Raw genomic sequence first — 22,050 nt, forward strand, 5'->3', positions numbered from 1 at the left:
GAACACAAAAGACCTGTGAATGTAGGTGGTTGTGACTCTAGAGTTAAGCAACCATTATTTTTGGGAGTTCAGCTGTGCCCCTTGTAAAAGGATTATCCCAGCTGGGCTTCCTGACTGTATATCCCCTCATGAAAACCTCACCTGAGTATGTAGCTGCTCCCTACCATATGTTGTATTTGGAGAGGCGAGAGAGTATAAACAATGGGGAAAACTAGAAAAGGAGTGCTCTATCTGTGCTGCAGGGTAGAGGCTTCCCAACTGCACCTATGTTCCTGTAATTACCCTTGCAGCCATGCCCTGTAAAGAACCCCAATAAACTCATTGGTTCCCCAGAGTGAACTTAACGTTGTTTACATCTCCCTGGGAAGGAACTTTGGCAACAGGTCACCACCCAGTTTACTTTGGGAGCCAGGTTCATGCCATTATAAGGGCCATGAAGATGGAGACAGAAATAGTGCATAGTTATACAAAAGTTGAGAAAGGGTAGTGAATGGCACAGATTGTAAGAATTCTTACATACTTAGGCTTGGGAACTCTTCAATGGTTACCCATTGTGGGGGTTTGAATGAAAATGGCCCCTAAAAACCTCACAGAGAGTGGCATTATTGGAGGTGTGGCCTTATCCGAGAAATTCACAGTGGGTGGGCTTTGAGGTGTCAGATGCTTAAGCCAGTGTTACTCTTCCTGCTACCTGCTGATCCAGGTGCAGAACTCTCAGCTACCTCTCTAGCACCATGTTTCACACCGCGACAATAAAGGACTAAACCTCCAAACTGTAAGCCAGTCCCAATTAAACGTTTCCCTTTATGAGAGTGGTGGTTGCTAGGCAGTGATGGTGCAAAACTTGAATTCCAAAACTTGGGAGGAAGAGGCAGGAGGATCTACAGAGTGAGATCCAGGACAGCCAGGGCTAACAGAGAGACCCTGTCTCTGAAAAACTGAAAAAGAATGTTCACAATTTTATCTTGTTTGGAATTTACCAGTTTTTAATGTTAAATAGAGAGCTAGCTTATTTTTTCTAAATAGGCTTTTGCCTAATTCTCATTTATACATGTACACACACACACACACACACACACACTCTGCTGTGGTCATGGTGTCTCTTCATAGCAACAGAAACCCAAACTAAGACACCCATTATGGATGGCAGGGGTGTTAAAATAACCCACTTTATTTCCTCAGAACTTGCTTCTAATACTGCATAAGCTATCAGGTTTCTGAGTGCCTCAGGGACTTATACACTGAGCTTCACAAATTCTTCTTTCCCACGCTTAATTTAAACTGTGTGGCTTATTAGTTGCTTTTACTTGAAATAGGCCTGTATAATTCATTGATCAAAAATAAAGGGTGAATGAAAAATAGACAAAGTTGCTTGAGATATGAAAATTAAGCCAGCAGAAACTAGATGCTCTACTCACACACATGCTTTTGCAAGTATGCTCCTTCTTAATGGTTGACGGTGGATGCAGGTCAATGAAGAGAAATGGTTACCATGCTACTTCTGCTGGTTTAATACAACAAGGGGGTGCATCTTCTTATCCTCCCTCAAACTTTGGTAGGAAACAATGGTTCGAAACAACATGAGCTACAAAAGCTACTCCCAAATATGACAAAATGCTAGCACTAAAAAGGAAGCCCTCCCCAATGAATTATGAAAACCTTTACCAAAAATAGTTTATTGCATAAAATGTAAGGACTTCCCAAGCACACTTATATTAAAAAAAAAAAAAGGCAAAACAATAACAGCAACAACATGCCTTTTGAAGTTACAGTTTGTTACCAATGATGACAGCTTCCCTGGGAAAGCCCCAACATGAAGACTGACTCCCTTGTGAGATAACTTTTTATATAAATGAGAAACTCAAAAAGCACTGAAATGTTGGACCCTCCAAACTGGACAAGGACCCAAAGATCCTGTCAGAATCTTTGACCACTACAGACTAGACTGGGCTAGAATTCCAAACTGCTGAGCATGTTAGGATGAGTTGGGGTATCTTGTACCACAGTGCTATTCTTATCACTGGGGTCCTCCAAGGCTCCCAGACTTTCTTGTCTCAAATGTGATGGTCCCTTTTAAATCCAAAATCTTCATCTGCCAATTTTTATTTCAAAATATATGAAAAATATATGTCATAGTGACCTATAAGACTATGGCTTTTACAGTATCCACATACTGATAAAGTTTTTTTTTTTTTGAAATGGAGAAGAATTTAACCAAGCTTTCTGATTTATACACTAAGACTACCTTCTGAGACAGCAGGTCCTGCTCCCTGTACCCAAAGTTCATGTAAAGTCATCCTTACATCTTCTCAAAATCAATGCCTGCTACACTTGTGTAAAAATCTAAAATCACGGCATCAATTGGACAACAACCATAAAACAATGATAGAAATTTCATGGCAATTTTTTTTTTAACATAAGAAAACCAACTAATAGTACAAATCATGCCAGCCAAGGTGTCCAGTAAAGGACATGATACAGCACTTATGACATGTGCACAAAGGGTACCCAATGGTGTGAGCCTGCCTGAAAAAGCAACCTTCCAGATCTGCCTGCAGTTTTTCATGAGCAAATCTAAAATTCCCAGTTTTGGCTGCAGAGGCAACAGTAATCAAGCTATATTCACTCAAGTACAAGCTCAAGGAGGTGAACTACAATGGAATCCCTTAGATCCCTCTTAGGAAAGAAAAAGCCAAATCAAACAAACAAACAAAAAAGGAAACTTGAAAACTCAACTTCAAAGTGACTTAAAGAACCCTTAGAGAATGCCAGTTCCAATCTAGGAGTTCTCTGAACCACAAATGCGAGAAAAGACACATTGGTGCACAAAGAGGGACAGAGAAAGAAGCCAAGACATGCCAGGCCTTTCATGGAGCCAAGAGGAACCTAGCAAGGACCCGCAAGGCAGACTACAAAGTATAGAAGAAGTGCCATTTCTGAGGGTGTACGTGTACATGGGACAGCAAAGCAACTGAAAAAAAAAAAATGGGTTAAGACGTGAAACCAACCTTCACTTGAATGAGTTCAAAACTAGCTTATCCTTTCCTGGAGAACACAACACAACTCACTTGAAGATCTCTTCACATAGGAGAGACTAGCTCTGTTGCAGAATTAAGTCCAAAACCAAGTTCTATTCCTTAGTTTTGACATTAAATATACAAAATAAATAGGAATGTAAATTACCATCTTTTTCTAATTTCTAACTTAGAGATTTATAATAAAGTTTTAAAGTTTTTTTTTTAAAGATTAACCCTGTACAAATGTTCCAATACTTGCTAGAGAATATTTTTCAAACACCAGACATCACTGGATAGTTCTACTTTAACCACATCAGTAAACCTTCTAATAGGATATTGTAAGAGAACAGATTTAAAATGCCATACTGATTTTCCACAAAATAGACAAGAAACCCACTAAAAGACACCAACTAATTGATCACTGATACTTAGAGCTTCCTACTTCAGACCTTTCTCTCTTTCCCTTCTAACAATATTTCAGATCTTTTTTTGTTGTTGTTCCAGCTTGTCTGTCTTTTTGAGTCATGGTTTCATGTAACCCAGTCTTGCCTGAAACTTGCTATGTAGCTGAAAACTAGTCTTGAACTAACTGATCCTCTTCCTGATTCTATCTCCCAAGTGCTGGGATTACAGTCATGAGTCAAAAAACTTTAAAAATTTAAATTTTAAATTTTCTTCACAAGAATTCACAAAGATTAAAGACCTCAACTTTTCTAATTAGTCAGTTTATAAAGCATTATTATGATTTGGGAAGCATATGGCAATAAATCATACACTTAGTGCTAACTTTAAACAAGGCTTTTATCTCTTGACCCTGTCTCAGAAGACCAAAGTTGCCTACCTTCTTCCAGGTATTACTCTGACTTCTTGTGCCACAAGTATTTAATAGAGGTCTATGGTAGTTCCTGATGATCACACAGACAGACATTCACAGTGCTTCCTAAATCACCATCTTTGGGACACAGTATATGTAGTCTATAACCCACACAGATCAAGGCTGCCTCCTCTCCTACTCTTTTCCTCTACCAGTGTTCTCCAAATGTCAGGTCAGTATGAGGAGACCTTGGAGGTCCTTTCATCCCCTGCTAACTACAAGGCCTGACTGGCCTTGCCTGTTGGTAAGCCAAAGTGAGTAAAACCATGTAAGGCCATAGACCTGAGAGGTCAGTGTTATTAATTCATGGAGATGTTGGCAGAAAAGACCCTCAAATAAAAAGACTAAATAAAACTAAAACAACTGTGTCAAGAGTATTTGGTTTTAGGATGCATAGAAAATAAGTTACATTTCTTAAAATACATTTTTAAACTGATACCCCTAAAGCTACATGTATACTGTTTCCCAATAGCAAATTTTCAAAAGGAAATCAGTAAGACAATTAGGTTCTTAAATAATATAGGTATATGTTTTCAAGAGACTTTCAATATTTATATATACATCCTACTTAGGTAGAATAGTTTAAAAAGCAAATGAAATAAAAAGCAAAAGGTGTCAATGAAAACTCATTTATGTAGTAAAGTAAAGGTTTTATGTGTGTCTACAGCCACATGTAAGATTCCTTCCTTCTGCAAATGACTGTTCAGATAGACACACTCAGATTTCACCAACAGTTCAAACTCTGATGTTTTTAAGATTTGGTCATTTCATGGGAAAAGCTAGTTGTGGTTTAAAGTGACTATGTTTTTAATCCTTGCCTCATTTTATTTATTTATTTATTTATTTATTTATTTATTTATTTGAGACAGAGTCTCTCTTTGTAGCCCTGGCTGTTTCTGGAACTATTGATCTGTAGACCAGGCTGGCCTCAAACTCACAGAGATCATGCCTGCATCTGCCTCCTGGGTGCTGGGATTAAAAGTGTGTCCCAGTACCTCCCAGTTTTTTTTGTTATTTTAATCCTTGATAAAAGAAATTTAAATCTCATTTCTTAAAAAAGGGAAAAAAAAGCCACCAGAGCATTCAATCAAATAAATAATATTGACAAGAGTATTTCTTCAACAGCCACAAATACTTGGTGATGAGGACAACAGTGGTCATTGGCCCAGCCCTTCTCTGGGAACACTGTTTTGATTAAGTGGTTTTGTGTCTCCCCGGGGGTGGGCATGCTCTGCTGGGGCAGCTTCCACCTGAGCCCACGAGGACAGGGACTCATGCACAGTGATGGTATGCTCCTCCATCTGCCGCTGTAGACTGTCCATCTCCTGCCTGAGGAGACAGAGAGAAGGCAGAAGAAGAAACCTAAATCATACAAGTATCAGACAGACCCACAGCCACAGCGCTAACAAGCTACAGTGAACGCAATGGGCTCATCACAGGTCGTATGTGTTTCTCTCAAAGACCAATATATGTTATCACAATAGACCAGCAAAACCAGCTGGACTCTGTTGTTTGTTAGTAACAAAATCTCCATCATTCATTTTACTAACGAAGACTCAGGAGTCAGATGCTGGGGTGAAAGCCTGCTAGCTCAGAGAGGCAGAGAAAACTTCCAGCTGACCTTCCTTCTCAGTGACAAACCAAAGAAAAAGGAAGCTCTCCTCCTCCACCCAGTCTCAAAAACCCCTCAAACTCAACGTTCCACCCTTTGACATCCTGTGATTTCTCTATCTAGCCCCTGGACTTTCTTTTTTTTTTGGTTTTTCAAGACAAGGTTACTCTGTGTAGCCCTGGCTGTCCTGGAACTCACTCTGTAGACCAGGCTGGCCTCGAACTCAGAAATCTGCCTGTGCCTGCCTCTGCCTCCCAAGTGCTAGGATTAAAGGTGTGTGCCACCACTGCCCGGCCGGACTTTCTTTTATTCTGTTTTTTTTTTTTTTTCCCTCCTATGTTCACTCCTTGCCAACTGGTTGATTGGGCCTCCTCTAGACTTATGGTTGATTTTATTTAATCTTGTTAACAATAAACAGAAAGCTCTTAGATAAAAGGTGTGTGCTGGGCTGAGACACATTACAACTAGAAACAGGTTTTTCCAGTAAATAATATAATCATGGGGTTCCTAATGTTATCAAATATCCAGCAACAGGAGCCAAAGAAGGCAAAAGTTCTTGATATTTTTTTTTTCCCACTCTGGGCAGAAGCCAGCAAACAATCTGATATAAGTTTCTGTTTTCTGAGAGGTGATTCCATTAGGAACATGACACAGACCTGACGGCCTGATGCTAATCAAGTTGCTGTCTAGAAGCTGTCACCTGAGGCTATTGTCACATGTGATTTCCCCCAACAAGGTCACCTGCCTATCAGGATCCCATGTGCCATATAAAGTTCATGATGTTGGTCTCTTCTGTCCTAAACTAAGAGGCTCAGCGTACAGGGAACAGGTATAACACCTGACCTTTAAGGCCCACCAAGACTTACTCAGCTATTTTCACCTTACAACATGGACCTCCAGAAGCTCTGTCAGTAAAAAAAAAAATCTTGTATTTCACAAGAGGTTCAAAGTCATAGGTACTCTACAAACAACAGAAGAGATGCCCCCAGGAAAAACATGTCATGTCTAAGTGCTGAACAAAATGAGGCATAGAAAACAGATCATACTTGAGCTGCTGCAAACAGCTGTTGAGATTCTTGAGGGGCTCCTTGCTCACAGCCGGTGGGGGCCTCAGCAGCTCTTCTAGCAATGAGGCTGGCACAGGGCAGTCTGGTATCTTGATGGGTGTTGCAGGACTGGATGAGTTGGACTCACCTTTTGGCTCTTTCTTCTGTTTGTAAAAGCACAACATTAGCTCTCTTCATCTCCACTGTGATGACTGACCCTCCCTGCATCCCCACTCTGAGAAGAGGACTGAACTGCCAGGTCTATGAAAACAGATAGTTAGTAGGTTAAGATATACTAGCCAGTCCAGTAATCCTAATGCACTTAGTTAAGCACAAACCACTTGTGCATGACCCTAAGGAGAAATAACAGAACATGTCATTAGAACTCTCTTATGGAAGTTTCCTGAGATATAAGCCTATACTTGAGCTTCCCTAAGAAATTAGGCAATACTTACTTCAATTGTGCAAAAATTATCTGCCAGCTATTTCAACCCTCCATCAGGGCTGATAATAGCATGAAGCTCTTACCTGAGCCAAGCTGAAGGCACTGTGTCCCACAATGACAGCATATCATGGCAGTGTGTTCATTAGTTTAAAATAGTATCACAGCAGGATGATATGTGTTTGAGAAGAGAAATATTCTCTTGAACAAGGTAACAAAATAAAGTTGTTTGGCCACTGTCCAAGCAGAGTTATGATCTTTGTGCACAAGATAGTTCAATGTTGCTTAAATGTTTTTGATCTGTTAATGACTAAACCTGCCAATCTCCTGCTTCCAGCCCCCTCCCAACCCCCCAGCCAAAATCTAAATGAGACAGACAGTTAACTTGTAAGGGATGAAACCTAAATCCGACCTTGGCTGCACCACGGCGGAGATCCAGCTTGAGCTGTTGGTTCTGCTGCAGCAGAGTCTTCATGTTGTTCTTCAGTTCAGACACTTTGGCTTGAAGCATAAACTTATCCTTCTGGGTCTCAGACAGATCTTCCTGTACCATTTCCAACTCAGACTTCACAGTCTAAGGAAAAGGATCAGATATTTTTTAAAGCTAAAATATCCTAGTTGAGTGGCTCATGTCTATAATCCCAGCACTAGTGAGGTTCAGGAGGCAGAAGGATTAAGAGTTCAAGGCCAGAACTAATAATAACTGGCCCAACTTGAGATTCATCCCTTGCACAGGAACCAATCCCTACCACTGTTAATGATATTCTGTCATGCCTATAGAAAGAAGCCTAACGTAACTGTCCTCTGAGACTCCACCTAGGAGTTGACTGAAAAAGATGCAGAGACCCACAGCCAAATAGATGGAGCTTGGGGAGTCTAATAAAAGAGTTGTGGGAAAGATTGAGGGCCCCAAAGGGAAAAAACTCCACAGGAAGACCAACAGAGTCAACTAACCTGGACTTGGAACCTTGGGGGCTCCCAAAGGCTGAACCACCAAACCAAGCAAAGAACATATATGGGCTAGATCTAGGCCCCTCACACATATGAAGCAGATGTGCAGCTTGGTCGTCACGCCAGTCCCCCAACAAGTGGAGTGGGGGGGTGTCCCTGAATCTGTTGCCTGCCTATTGATCCTATTCCTCTAACTGGACTGCCTTGTCTGGCCTCAGTGGAAAGGACATGCTTAGTGCTGCAGTGACCTGACCTGACATGCCAAGGCAGGTTGGTATCCAGGAGGGCTTCCCGTTTCTCAAAGGAGAAGGAGAGGGAGAATGGAAGGAGACTGTGTGAAGGAGGGAACTGGGAGGAGGGGGTGGGCTTTGATCAGGATGGGGAAAAAAAGCAAGAGTTCAAGGCCAATTTTAGCTACACATCAAGCTGAGGTCATAAGAGCTGGGCTACATAAGAGCCAGTCTCAAAAAATAAATATCTTAAAACATACTTTAAGATATTAACTTGTACGTCAGTTAGGGGAACATATGTTTTGCTAGGGTAAGTTTTTTTTCAGCTAAGCAGTTTCCTAGGCATTGACAAGTTCACTGAAATCAAACCATTGGCTTTTAAAAAATATTTATCAAAGTTTTAATTATGTGTATCTATCTGCCTGTGCATGTTCACATGCACATGAGCACAGTTGCCTGTAGAGGCCAAAAGAGAGAGCTGGATTTTCCAGAGCTGGAGTTACATTTGGTTGTGAGCTGCCTTACGTGGTGCTGGAATCTGAACCTGAGTCCTCTGGAAGAATAACAAGAGCTTCGAATTGCTGAGCCATGTCTGCAACTCCAACCCTTAACATTATTATTATTATTATTATTTTGGTTTTTTCAAGACAGGGTTTCTCTGTGTAGCCCTGGCTGTCCTGGAACTCACTCTGTAGACCAGGCTGGCCTCGAACTCAGAAATCCGCCTGCCTCTGCCTCCCAAGTGCTGGGATTAAAGGTGTGCGCCACCACCGCCCGGCTTAACATTATTTTTATAGTGATTGGTTGGCTGATTTACGTGTGAGTGCTTATGTGTGTTTATGTGTAGCATGAAAATGCAAGAGCCCTCAAGAGGCCAAGACAGGGTGTAGACTCTTTGGGAGTTGCAATTATAGAAAGCTGTGAGCTACTAGTTGAGTTCCGAGAACCAAACCCAGTAAGAGCAGTAAGTGCTTGCTCTTAATTGTTGAGCATCACTCCAGCATCCCTGACAGTTATCATAGAGTCTCTTCCAAATGGCAATATCTGGATTGCCACAGTTAATACCTAAGAATCTTTAAATTCCAAAGTCAGCTATTAGAATAAGTTAAACCATTCCTAAGAAACAGTATAAACCAATCTAATGACTTGAGCCTTTAAAAACAAGTGAGGAATATTATTAGCAAGTTCTGGTCTTTTCCCTGAGTAGTAAAGACTACTCATTTGAACCTTCATGGAGAAGTTGATCATAAACTAAGCACACATTGCATATTGACACTACTCACTAGAGCTTAAAAAAGCATGTTTCTTGTACTTACATTTTATATAGCCTAACAAAGGGATAGTGCTTGAGTTTGTCTCAGTTTCTCCTCCATTCAGCATGTAACCTAAACCAGGTAACCATGATGAGCCCCATTCTAAAATGGGGACACTGTCTTCAGATTACTCGGGTGGGGTCAGGGAGCCCAGATGATGATCCACTTCAATGAGAACTCCTGTTACATGTGTGACACTCAGCTTGGCTGGGACTGTATCATTTCAGCACAGATCCAGGACCCTGGACAGGGATAGGACCAACCTGAAGTGTCTGTTGTGTACCCTCTAGTTCTTTCTTGCCCTGCTGCTCTGTCAAGTCAAGCTGCTGCTTCAGGGACTGAATCTCTCGTTCTTTCTGATCCAATTCCCATTTGAGATCTTCCATCTAAAGAACAAAGGCACATGATGAAGACAATTTTAAAAAGCTGTCTTATACTGAAAAACAGTTCTAAGGGATTTCTTCTATTCATCTTTTAGTATTATTACATTTTAAAAAGCATATACTTTCTGTCTGAGCAGTAGGAAAACAGGGGCCTAGCTGTCACCTCTTGGCTCCCTGTTGGTTGTTGGTTCATCTGCTCATCTAGCTTCTTCTGTAGGAGCTGGAGCTGGGTTCTAGCTTCTGCCAGCTCAGTCTGGAATTGGGCTATTTCTTGAGAATGTTTTCCCTCCTGAATCCTGGCGTTTAAACAAACAAACAAACAAACAAACAAACAGGTTAAAAATAAAATGAGAGGATTCTCTCAATTCATGGTGAGACTTCTTATCATTGGCTAAAGACAGTGTGGAGTCCTTCCGATGCTCTAGCCCTGCACTAACCCTGCAAAGCCCTCTGTACTCTGTACACTCTGTTCACAAAGCTCAGATGAGGGTGCTGTCAGACACGTTCATAACACAATGAACAAAGGCCTCGGAAGCTTCTGTAGAGGTGTGTGCAGCCTAGGTTTATCCTGCCTTTTTCCTCATGTCCAAGTTCATACTCTGTTGGTGTGATGTTACAATGAGTCTCAAAATATCCAAGATATCCCTCGACTGAGTATTCAAATGGGGGTTCTTTCTATTCTAGGAAGAAGTCAAGGAAGATAGATAATCCTTGCTGTGAGATACAAAATGAATTAAAGATAAGAGAAAGCCCCAATTGCTCTGATGTGGTATATGGAAAATGATTGAGATCACCATGGCCAGCCCTGGGGTATGCTTGTGCAAGCCTCAGGTACTCACTGGAGCTCATCCACCTCGGCCTGCAGTGTCTGTACCAGGTGTTCTTTGGCCTGCAATTCTTTCTTCACTTCACTCAGCTCCAAAGTAGCTGCCTTAAAGTGGCGGCGGTTATGTCCAGCTTCTATCCTAGCAGCAGCCATCTAGAAGAAGGTGAGGAAGTTGACATTACTCACATACAAGTTGTACCATGATGAATGCTACAAGTTTGATGGAATATCAAGTACCGGCACTGAAGCCCCTCTCAAATCCATGTAGAACTGGTCTCATCTTGTGTCTTTTGCTCTCAAGACTAGCTTACTGATAAAGATGAAGGTAATTGGCTCTGTGTTTACCATGCAGTGGATGGACAACATATAGCTGACAGACTGCTGAATGAATAAATTTCATTCAGTTTTCTTAAATAGTTTTTTTTTTTTCTCGAGACAGGGTTTCTCTATGTAGCCTTGGCTGTCCTGGAACTCACACTGTAGACCAGGCTGGCCTTGAACTCAGAAATCCGCCTGCCTCTGCCCCCTAAGTGCTGGGATTAAAGGGCGTGCACCACCACTGCCCAGGCCTTAAATAGGTTTTATACTCCTTAACTATACCTGTTTATTACTAGTTAAGTTTATTCCTAATTCTTTTTTTGTTTGCTTTTGAGACAGGGTTTTTCTGTGTAACAGCCTGGCAGTCCTAGAACTCTCTCTGTAGCCCAGACTGGCCTACAGAGATCTGCCTGCCTCTGCCTCCTGAGTGCTGGAATTAAAGGTGTGCACCACCATTCCCAGCTATTCCTAATTCTTATATTAGTCTAGTTGTAATAAAGATTTAATTCTATTTACAATAAAACTGGCCTTCTAGCCAGGCGGTGGTGGCGCACGCCTTTAATCCCAGCACTTGGGAGGCGGAGGCAGCGGATTTCTGAGTTTGAGGCCAGCCTGGTCTACAGAGTGAGTTCCAGGACAGTCCGGGCTATACAGAGAAACCCTGTCTCGAAAAACTAAACCAAACCAAACCAAACCAAACAAAACTGGCCTTCTCTGAACATTTGGTGATATTCAAAGTCAACAAGAGATTCTATCAATATTTCCAGGTAAATTATTGAATGCATAAAAAAATTCCATTTTCTTTTCTAATAATTTAGAAATATTAGAGAAACAATTACAGCTAGTATCTGCCTGTGTAGTAACATTGCGCCTAGCACTTTAGAGACCTAGGGTTCACTGCAATGAAGAAAAAAGAAGGCATCATCAGTGTCATCATTACTTATTCAACGTGCTCTATACTTTCACTTTAATGGTACTTCAAATTGTGTCACAGATATTTTTTTTTTTTTCCGAGACAGGGTTTCTCTGTATAGCCCTGGCTGTCCTGGGACTCACTCTGTAGACCAGGCTGGCCTGGAACTCAGAAACCTGCCTGCCTCTGCCTCCAAAGTGCTTGGATTAAAGGTGTGCGCCACCACTGCTCGGCGGCACGTCAAGTTGTTTCCATTCAAAATGTCTGATTTTAAGATGAGAGCCAACAGAGAGATTTATAACTGGACGATGTGCAGAGAGTGGGAAATTTTGGATTGCTCAATCCTAAAGCAGGTATCTTCATCAAATCCTTCTCTTCAGGGCTCAGGAAGATACAAATTCAGAAAACAGGTGACGAACCAGAGGGAATGGATGATGTCTTCCAAACACAGCAGGATTGAAACACGTAAGAATTCACAGAAACTGTCACAGCAAACACAGGGTCCAAACAATGAAAAGGGTAAGGAATCAGGAACTCCCAACCCAACCAAGAAACTATCTGCCAATGATACCCACTTACAAAGAAAAAATTAGTTTTATTCAGTGGAATCTCACTGGGTATATTAACCACACCTCAGGCCTGGAGTAGTTGGCCAACACAAAATGAACTCAATGGATTTTTTTTTCTAGTTTGTTTCTCTTGTGTGTCTGCTTTTAGAGAAATAAAGGGTACAGAGTTGGGTAGAAGGATGGGAGGATCTGGGAGGAGCTGGGGGAGAGGAAAAGTATGATCAGAATAGATTGCATAAAAAATGTTTTAATAAGAGAAAAAAGATTGCTTTTAAAACAAGTAAAACTCACACACACACACACACACACACACACACACACACACGGGCATTAACATGCACACCCTTAATCCCAGCACTTGCAGGACAGATCTCTGTGTGCTTGAAGCCAGCCTGGTCTACACTGTAAGTTCCAGGCCAGACATATGAAGACCTTGTCTAAGAATAGACAAACCCAAAAACAAACATTTCCAACAAATCCTCTTTTCCTTCTGAAGGATTCAAAGCACACTATCAATGTCTTATAGGATGGAGAGATGTATTGTGATTAAAGTACTTGCCATGATAGCAAGAGTATCAGATATCAGAAGTCATATTGCTAATATCTACATAAAAACAAAGTGTGTATGATAAGCCATCTGAATGGACAGCATTAAAAGATAGGATCCCTAAGAAGACTAGCTATCACCAAACTTCAGATTTGATTAAGAAATCCTGCCTTGGGGCTGGAGAGATGGCTCAGTGGTTAAGAGCACTGACTGCTCTTCCAGAGGTCCTGAGTTCAATTCCTGGCAACCACAAGGTGGTTCACAACCATCTGTAATGCGATCTGACGCCCTCTTCTGGTGTGTCTGAGGACAGTTATAGTGTAGTCATATACATAAAATAAATAAATCTTTTTAAAGAGAGAGAGAGAGAGAGAGAGAGAGAAAGAGAGAGAGAAAGAGATCCATCCTGCCTCAAAGGATAAGGTACATGATCAATCAAGGAAGATTCCTAACACTAGACTTAGGTCTCCACATGCAAGTACACTCATGGACAAACATCTGCATACATATATGTGCCCAACAAATGCTAACATGCATATACACACCATACATGCAAACAACAACCACAAAAACAACAAAAATATTTTATTATCACATACTGTTATTAAAATTATGACTAGATGTACTCAGAAGAAAGATTTAAACTTCATTCATAAGTGTCCTTAGGGGGAGAAAATTACTTATATACCTATTATTGCTCCCGAAGTTCTAGTAACAAATTTCCTAGTCATGTCTTCTTTTAAAGCAAGAATAAAAATATGTAATGAGCTGGGTCAGTTGGCACACACCTTTAATCCCAGCAATCAGGAGGCAGAGGCAGGTGGATCTCTAAGAGTTCAAGGTCAGCCTGGTCGACATAGTGATGGCCAAGGCCAAGAGAGTCTCTTTCTCAAAAAAACAGAAAACAAACAAACAAACAAAAATCCAAACAAACAAAACTAAGTGACATCTAATCTCAGAACAAATGACAGATGTGGGGATACAATGGAATGTGTATCAAAATCTCCAAGCAAAGCCTGGATATCTATTCAGATAAGCAAATAATGAGCCATGAACATACCAGTAGCTGTTCATATTAAAATACGTTTACCAAGCCTTAAAATTATCTTATTTTTAAAACCTTTTCTGGGCCAGTGAGGTGGCTCACCAAGTAAAAGTGCTTGCCACACAAGCCTGGCCATCTGCGTTCAATCCCTGGCATCTATGTAAAGAGAAAAGTGAACTGACACCATTGAGACCCCGCCCCCACCTCCCAAGCACAGCTGGAACCATTTTGTTCCATGCCTGGCAGCTACTTCATATTGTTGCTGTAATATGCCTACTAGTCATTGATGCCGAAAAATAACTTGACTGAGAGCAGGGTCACGCTGACCACATACCCTGTTATGCTCTGTATGTTATGAGGTTTGTTACTCGTTGAAATTCTCCAGCTGCAGCCTTCACTCAGAACCAAGTAAGATAAGGGTCAGCTTGAACTGCTATGTCTAAATTACTAAGGAAACATGGAAAAAAGACTGACTATCCTACTCCCCCCTGTATCTGCTATGAGCTCATTGTGGTTTTCGATGTTTTAATTTTTAAAAGCTGACATCGAGAAATGTTCAGCACACAACTTTCAGCTCCTGAGTCTGTTGCCCTGATCGATCAGTCTTTAGGTATGTGTTCAATAATCCATTCCTGTCTGACTGAGATTGGTGACTCATGTGGTTTGTGGGACAACTCCTGAACCCCAACAGCATTAAAGTTGTCCCTAGATTTCCACATGCATGTCATGACTCACACACATCATGTACGTATGTATACATGATAAATTAATAAAGTTACAATTATATTTTACTATCTTGGGTGAGCACTGAGGCATACACCTGTAATCCCCAGTACTTGGGAGGTAAAAGAGGATCATAAATTCAAGGTTTCCAGACATAATGGTACACACCTTTAATCTTACCATTTGGGAGGCAGAGGCATGTGTAACTCAGTGAGATAGAGGCCAGCCTGGTCTATGCAGCCCATCCAGGGCTACATCATGAGACCCCCATCTCAAAAATATAACAGTAACAGTAAGAGTTCAAGGTAATCTTCAGCCACACAGCAAGTTCAAGAACATACTGTGCTATAAGAAACCCTATCTCAGAAAAAGAAAAAAAGAAAATTGTATGTATATATAAATAACAGAATGTTATACACTGACACACGCACACACATACACACACCAGTGGCCCTGAGTATCTGCTCTGTGCCAGGAGATATATCAGCAGGAAGCTCACATTCTAAAAGAGAAGGGGGTATAAAAAAGTGGTGGCACAAGGCTTGGCAGGTAGAGGCAGGTGGATCTCTTTGAGTTCAGACTGGTCTACAGAGTAAGTTCCAGGACAGCCAGAGCAACACATAGAAACCCTGTCTTGGGAAGGAAAAACAAAACAAAACAAAACCAAGAATGGAGCATGGAATGGAATGCATACTAGCCACCACCACAGGCCTTTGCTGTTATGATTTACATGATGGATCAGCAAAACTGGAGTATGGAAAACAGCCAGTCACAAAGACAGTTCTATAGACTTTAAGGCTGTATGCAGCCATCATTCTTGACTGTTTTTAAGATGAGGTCTTGCTATAGAGCTTAGGCTGGCCTCAAACTCACGACATACAGCTCAAACTGGCTTTGAAGTTAGAATCCTCCTACTTCAGTCTTTTAAATGCTGGGAGTGTGCACAAAAGGGAAGTGTGGTTTTTAAACGTTACAGAGATGTCTTTCCTAGCAAAGACTAATGTGTGTAAGTATGGGTGGCTCAGTCTATCCTTTCCAGTCCTACATTGCTAAAGTTGTTTAGTATGATGCCATTTTCTTTTTCTTTTTCTTTTTGTTTGGTTTTTCAAGTCAGGGTTTCTCTGTGTAGTCCTGGCTGTCCTGGAACTCACTCTGTAGACCAGGCTGGCCTCGAACTCAGAAATCCACCTGCCTCTGCCTCCCAAGTGCTGGGAATAAAGGCGTGCGCCACCACCATCCGCATGATGTCATTTTCTACAAAGAAACAATGCCATGTTCTCTGCAGTCTCTGTCATAACTACCCAGTCCTTAGAAACAAAATTATCATGTGAAGGGCTACATCACCTGGAAGGCCCAATAAATATGAAGCTGGCCTCATACCTGTTCCTTCAGGCTGTTCACTTCCATCTTTTCTTTCTCTAATGAGACTTGTAAAGCTTGGACAAGTTGCTTCATCTGGCGATCCTCCTCCTCTTTGCGCTGTAAAACTGCCTGCACCTATATCACATCATCAAAGGATGAATAAGCAGCAGTATCAGTTCCAAGCACCTCTATGACCTGCAGTACAATTTGAGATCCTCTACAGTCGGCCATCATGTGGACGGTATACATAATGATGACATCACAGGAAAGGAACAAGGTAGGGAAGGTGAGAAATGCCACTCTGGGCTGGAGTTTAAGACCAGCCTAGATGCATGATCCCCACCTCAGAGCAAAAGGGGGAGAGGGGGGAGAGGGAGAAGGAGAATTCTGTCATTCTGGTCAGCAGAGGCTTAAGAGTCTGCTGTGATTAAGATTAACAAGAGACCATGAAAACTTTGCATTACTGGGACAACTGATGCTGGTTAGCTGGAGCTAAGAAATTAATGGTGATTGAGAAGAAACCACCATCATTAAGGTGAAATCTGGGAAGTTTCCTGAGAACACAGAAAAGCTGTGTTCCAGAACTGGCCAAAGTTGTATCTTGTGCTGGCATCTGAACTTGGTAGTTTTAGAGTCACTCAGGTGGTACTGGCTTTGAAGGCAAGAAGGAGTCATAGAGAACAGCTGAGGATTGGCACTGTGAGAGGCCATTAGTGAAGATGTAGCCTCAGTGACCCTGAACGGTTCAGCGACCTCCAAAGCACTGTAGGACCTAAGGAGCTAAGAACAGAATCTACTGTAAGATGCAAGGTTGGGGTTCAAACTCCAGCTTTAAATCCTATCATGACTTTAAGCAAGTGTCTTTTGTACAGGTTCCTGTCTAGAACCAGAGGACAGTCTGTTCTGTCCCACTAGGAGACTACTACACAAAAAGGACTAATGAACTTGTTACAATGAGCATAGGCTCTTACAGCTGGGGATCCGGGTTTATGCAATGGCCAGGTTCCTCTGAGCCAGGTGTAGTGGTCCCCTGAAAGTGGCTATGACTCAGTATGATGAGACACTGATAATAAGTATGGTCCACATGACTCTCATGCTGCTCCTGGCAGATATAGGTCTCAGCACCTGGAGATTCAGCTGCACCAGGTCGGCTTCCCTCTTGGCTAGTGCAGTCTCCAGAATGCTGTTGTGCTCCCGTAAAGCCGCATTAGATTGTCCAAGGCCGGTGAGCTTCCCACGCTCATGTTCTAACTCCAGAGCCAGTTTCTTATTTGACTCTTCAAGACGTTTTATCTTCCTTCTGAAGCCTCTGGATTCTTGAAGCTGAAACATATTGGTACATGTAAAATTTCATGCTCTGGGCAGCTGTGGTGATCCATGGCCATAACCCCATACTTGAGAAGCAGAGACAGAAGGATCAACTCAAGGCCACCCTGGATATAGGAGACCCTGTATCAAAAGCAACACCTTGGGGGCTGGTGAGATAGCTCAGCGGTTAAGAGCACTGACTGCTCTTCCAGAGGTCATGAGTTCAAATCCCAGCAACCACATGGTGGCTCACAACCATCTGTAATGATATATGATGCCCTCTTGTGGGGTGTCTGAAGACAGCTACAGTGTATTTACATATAAAAAAAAAAAGCAACAGCTCCCCACATTCACATTCTGCTAGACAGACTACTCAACTGAAAATACTTAACTGAAAAAGGTAAGCAATTTTCACCAAAAGCTAATACTAAAGCGCAAACTGTCCTTGACTTATTACCTGTGAGTCTGCTACTCTTTTGGGTTCACAGGTGTCCTAGAAGCCGGTCCAGAAACTAGTTGCTAACGGCCTCGGAATAAGCTGCTCACAAACAAGCATGGAGCTGATCTGATCTCAGCAATATCCACTTTGCTGAACAAAACACACATCCCTAAATGTTAGTTATATAAAGTTCTAAAGGCCCTGCTGTAGCAACATGGTAAGTAGTGGGTAGCCCAGGGGCTGGAGACAGGACCTTAGTGACAGTGCTGAAACACTGTTTGGACAGGGCTAATAAACTGAGTTGTCAGTTCTTTGGCAGATTTAATTTGGGTTTATTATTTAAATCAAAGTATTCTAACTGGGAAAAGAACAGAATTATCTAACCTTTAAACACTGAATTAATGACAAATCTGTTACCTACAAATCTGTTAGGATGGATTCGCAGCTATCCAGGGACTCATGTGGCATATAGGCTATAGCCTAGACACACCTGCCTCCAAATTTCTCAGTAGTCTCAGCAATGTGGTAACTGTAAAAGTCCTAACTACTGACATCCTCCCTAGAGTACTGGCAACAATGTGGTCCACCAATAATTACAAGGTGATCCAGGAGCAAAGCACAGCCACTCTGTGCTCAGCAATGCAGGTGTTACCTCATCTTCTAGCTCCAGCACCTTCTCTCGGGACTCTTCCAGTTCCTGGCTAGTCATTGTGATCACCTCCTGTAACTCCTTCTCCAATAGTATCTTGCTTTGGCCAACATTCTGCAGTTCCACCTCCAGAGCACGAATCTTCTCCTGAAAGCCAAAATGGGAGACATATTTAGTCACTGGCCTTTTCCTCCTTCAACTCTCATGGACACATACCAGATCACATTCTAGATTTTGTTGTCTTAAAATTTTTATTCCATGTTATTCATTTACTGTATGTGTGTGTGTGCATGTATGTAGGAGCTCTTGTGTGCATGTACAGTTCAAAGGACAACTTCTGAATGTCAGATCTCTTCCCGATTCCTACCATGTGACTGGGGATAAAACTCAAGTCATCAGGCATGGTGGAAGGGGCTGTACTCACCGAGCCATTCAGCCAGCCCAGCTGTTTTGGTTTCTGAAACAGAGCCTCCTTACTAAACAGCACAGGATGGCTCTGATGTAGTGAAAGTCTCCCCTCAGCCTCACAAGTGTCGGGATTACATTACTAAACCCAACTCAGAAGGCTCTATTCTTTTGTTTGATATAGGTCTCATGTAGCTCATGCTGGCTTAGAACTTGCCATACAGCCAAGATTAACCTTGAAATTCTGATCGTCCTGCTTCAGCTCACTGTGAGTTCAAGGCCAGCTTGGTCTAAAAAGCAAGTTCCAGGACAGCCAGGGCTGTTACACAAAAAAATTCCTGTCTTGAAAAACAAAAAAAAAAAAACACAACCAAAGAAAACCAAGAGTCCCAAGGACTATGACAGTGAGAAATGTGTTTACCTACATGTAGAACAGGGTCACTGCTGCCACCTGTGCTCTGAGCTCTGAGCTGGTTCAGTTCTGCATCTGTGGCCTCCTTAGTAGCCAGAGCCTCCTGCAGGCGACGGCTAAGAATGCTCACAGCATTCTCATAAGCCTTGTGCTTAGTCTTCATCTCCTTCTGGGCGCTGGTCAGATCTGAGCCTAGCCGCTTCATCTTCTGCTTCTGTTCTGTGATGGCCCTGAGACATGAGAAAGCTAAGTTAACCTTCAGTGCAACCAACCAGCTTTCCCTGGCCTGAAACACCAAGGGAATATGTTGACATGTTCACCCTCTAGGGCTGGATGGTAATGTTTTTGTTTGTTCGTTTTGTTTTTTGAGACAGGGTTTGTCTGTGTAGCCCTGTATGTCTTGGAACTTGCTCTGTACACCCACCAGGATGACTTTAAACTCAAGAGATGTGCCTGCCACTACTCCAGGCTTAGGGTATTAGCTCTTGAGAGGCCACTTTAGCTTAATACCATTCTATGTTCCCAAAACCTGGCTGACCCTCAGGAGAACTTGGGCAAGTGTGTTCTTGTTTTGAATTGGTTACTAGAGGAGAAAAGCTATCTGTCAGGAATCTATGCTAGAGGGACAGGAGAAACAGTGTAAATCTTCTAAGCCAATTGATCCACCATCATCAACATCTGCCCTCCTCTCTGCATAATTTAGAAGTGATTTTATGATGGGTACAGTAGTATACACCTGTAATTCCAGCATCTGAGAGGCTGAGGCAGGAAGATAGCTGCAAGCCAGAGACTATGCTGGACACAGGACAGCTGGACTACAGAGAGAGACCTTTACTCAACAAAACAAAATGATCTTGTGAGGGCAGAGAAACAGCACACTTCAACCAAAAAATATCCCCAACATTTTTCCTGAAGGTCAAAAAAAAACTCTCAGCAGATTTTTGAAGACATTATCAGCTGATAAGTCATAAGCAGCACAGAATACACCATGGAGTAAAGAGGTCCCAAGAGGTTGAGAGTCAGAGCTCATACTGTAATCCCAGCATTTGAGAAAGTGAAATAGAAATATCACAAGTTTGAGGTCAGTCTTGGCTATAGAGAAAGAGAGTCTCAAAAAACCAAAAAAGTAAAGATAGCTGGGTCTTAATGAGTTCTAGGCCAGGTAGGGCTTCATAGTGCTCTTCTGTCTCGAAAAATAAAATAAAAATAAATAAACAGCCTAAAAGGGTATTTGCATACGTGTACATATGGATATATGAGTAGTTGCTGGTAAAAGCCATGTGTTTCGATTTGTGACAGCAGTGCCAACCCTAGTGAGAGAGCCTGGATGACAGGACACTGACACCAATTTGTGGCATAGAAAGTCAAATAAAATAAAAGGAGATTTTAGGACCTGGGCATGTAGCTTCGATTTAGTATACCCAATACCTTGGCTTTTATCTCCAGCTTTGGGGCAGGAGGGAGTGCTTCTGTAAAGGATGCTTGAGCAAATCAACTTATAAATTCAGATAAATAAGTAAGAAAAAGGTAACTGCCAAATCATGAAGGAACGTCACAACCATGCTGCAGGCTACCTTTTCATGAGCTCAAGTTTAATAAGGGTGTGTTAGGAACACAGCAACATCAAGGACTATCCGACCTAACCCCTCTCCAGCAGAGCTGGGGCCCCCCTCATAGGTGGGTACAGTGTGCTGCACAGACTTACTTCTTGGCCTCCTGCTGTAGCTCTTCTATTTGTCTCTTCAGTGTCTCATTGGCCTCAGTAAGGGCTGTCATCTGCTTTTTGTCAAACTTCAAAGACTTTAAAAAGAACAAAAAAATGTGCAGTAAGTAAAAAGCTACCTACTCCAGATATCTGTCACTGATGATGATACTTCCTAGCAATCAAATGAATTTCTGGAGGTTGGAGAGAACTGGGTGCTCTCCTAGAGGACCCGGTTTTAATTCCCAGAACACACATAACAGTTCATAATCAGCTATAATTCCAGTTCTAAGCAATTCAATATCCTCTTTTAGCTTCTATGGGTGGCACATACATGGTAGAGATAGACATGCAGCCAAAACAACCACATACATTAAGCAAACAAAACAACCACAACACATTTCTGGCCGATATGTCTAGACCATTAAATGCCTTCCTAAAGCTAATGTCCTGGCAGGAAAGATAAATTCAGGTTAGCCAATGCCTTACCTGATGCCTCATGAAAGGAACAAGTAAGGGGCCATGACCTCTTAGGGACTTTCAGCATGTCATGTGTTTTTTGTTCTAGCATCCTGTGTATCACCTCTCCAAATTTCTCATCCCAGGAAGTGCTCCTTATTTTGGACCAAGATCTCTATCTTTACCCTTAAGTCATCTTTTATCCCCTTGTCTGATCACCAAGCCAGTCAGTCACTGCACTCATTAAAACAGCTAGATGCAGGGGCAATAGAGCTGTCCAGAGGGAATGGGTAGGTAGCTACACGATCCTCCCAGTGACAGCATCCTACCCAAACTCAGGCTATCTGCAGAGCACTCTCTACTTTCTGTCTGGTGCCAACTCTGTGGACTTCTAGGCTCAAGAAACTAGCTCTCCAGACCCTGTAACATATGGCATGTTCTGATGTTCACTCTTTTTTATTTCTTTCATTTGTCATTACAGCATGCATTTATCTGAAGATTAGTT

The 22,050-nt window shown here is 42.0% G+C and overlaps 1 protein-coding gene across 1 annotated transcript in view; it reads right to left on the reverse strand.

Annotated features, from left to right (window-relative positions):
* Window positions 1-4,973: 4,973 nt before the first annotated feature.
* Golga3 (golgin A3) overlaps window positions 4,974-22,050 on the reverse strand; it is a 47,217-nt gene continuing 30,140 nt past the window's right edge. The window contains exons 13-23 of the mRNA XM_028777415.1: window positions 21,090-21,184; window positions 19,398-19,614; window positions 18,571-18,714; window positions 17,297-17,494; window positions 16,190-16,306; window positions 10,708-10,847; window positions 10,032-10,164; window positions 9,749-9,871; window positions 7,404-7,565; window positions 6,550-6,713; window positions 4,974-5,220 (exon numbers count right to left, since the gene is read on the reverse strand). Of these exons, the coding sequence (XP_028633248.1) occupies window positions 5,049-5,220; window positions 6,550-6,713; window positions 7,404-7,565; window positions 9,749-9,871; window positions 10,032-10,164; window positions 10,708-10,847; window positions 16,190-16,306; window positions 17,297-17,494; window positions 18,571-18,714; window positions 19,398-19,614; window positions 21,090-21,184 (1,665 nt within the window). The 3' untranslated portion in view covers window positions 4,974-5,048. The remainder of the gene's footprint in view (window positions 5,221-6,549; window positions 6,714-7,403; window positions 7,566-9,748; window positions 9,872-10,031; window positions 10,165-10,707; window positions 10,848-16,189; window positions 16,307-17,296; window positions 17,495-18,570; window positions 18,715-19,397; window positions 19,615-21,089; window positions 21,185-22,050) is intronic.

Source organism: Grammomys surdaster, unplaced genomic scaffold, assembly GCF_004785775.1.
Source record: "Grammomys surdaster isolate TR1022 unplaced genomic scaffold, NIH_TR_1.0 309, whole genome shotgun sequence".
NCBI classification, from domain to species: Eukaryota; Metazoa; Chordata; class Mammalia; order Rodentia; family Muridae; genus Grammomys; species Grammomys surdaster.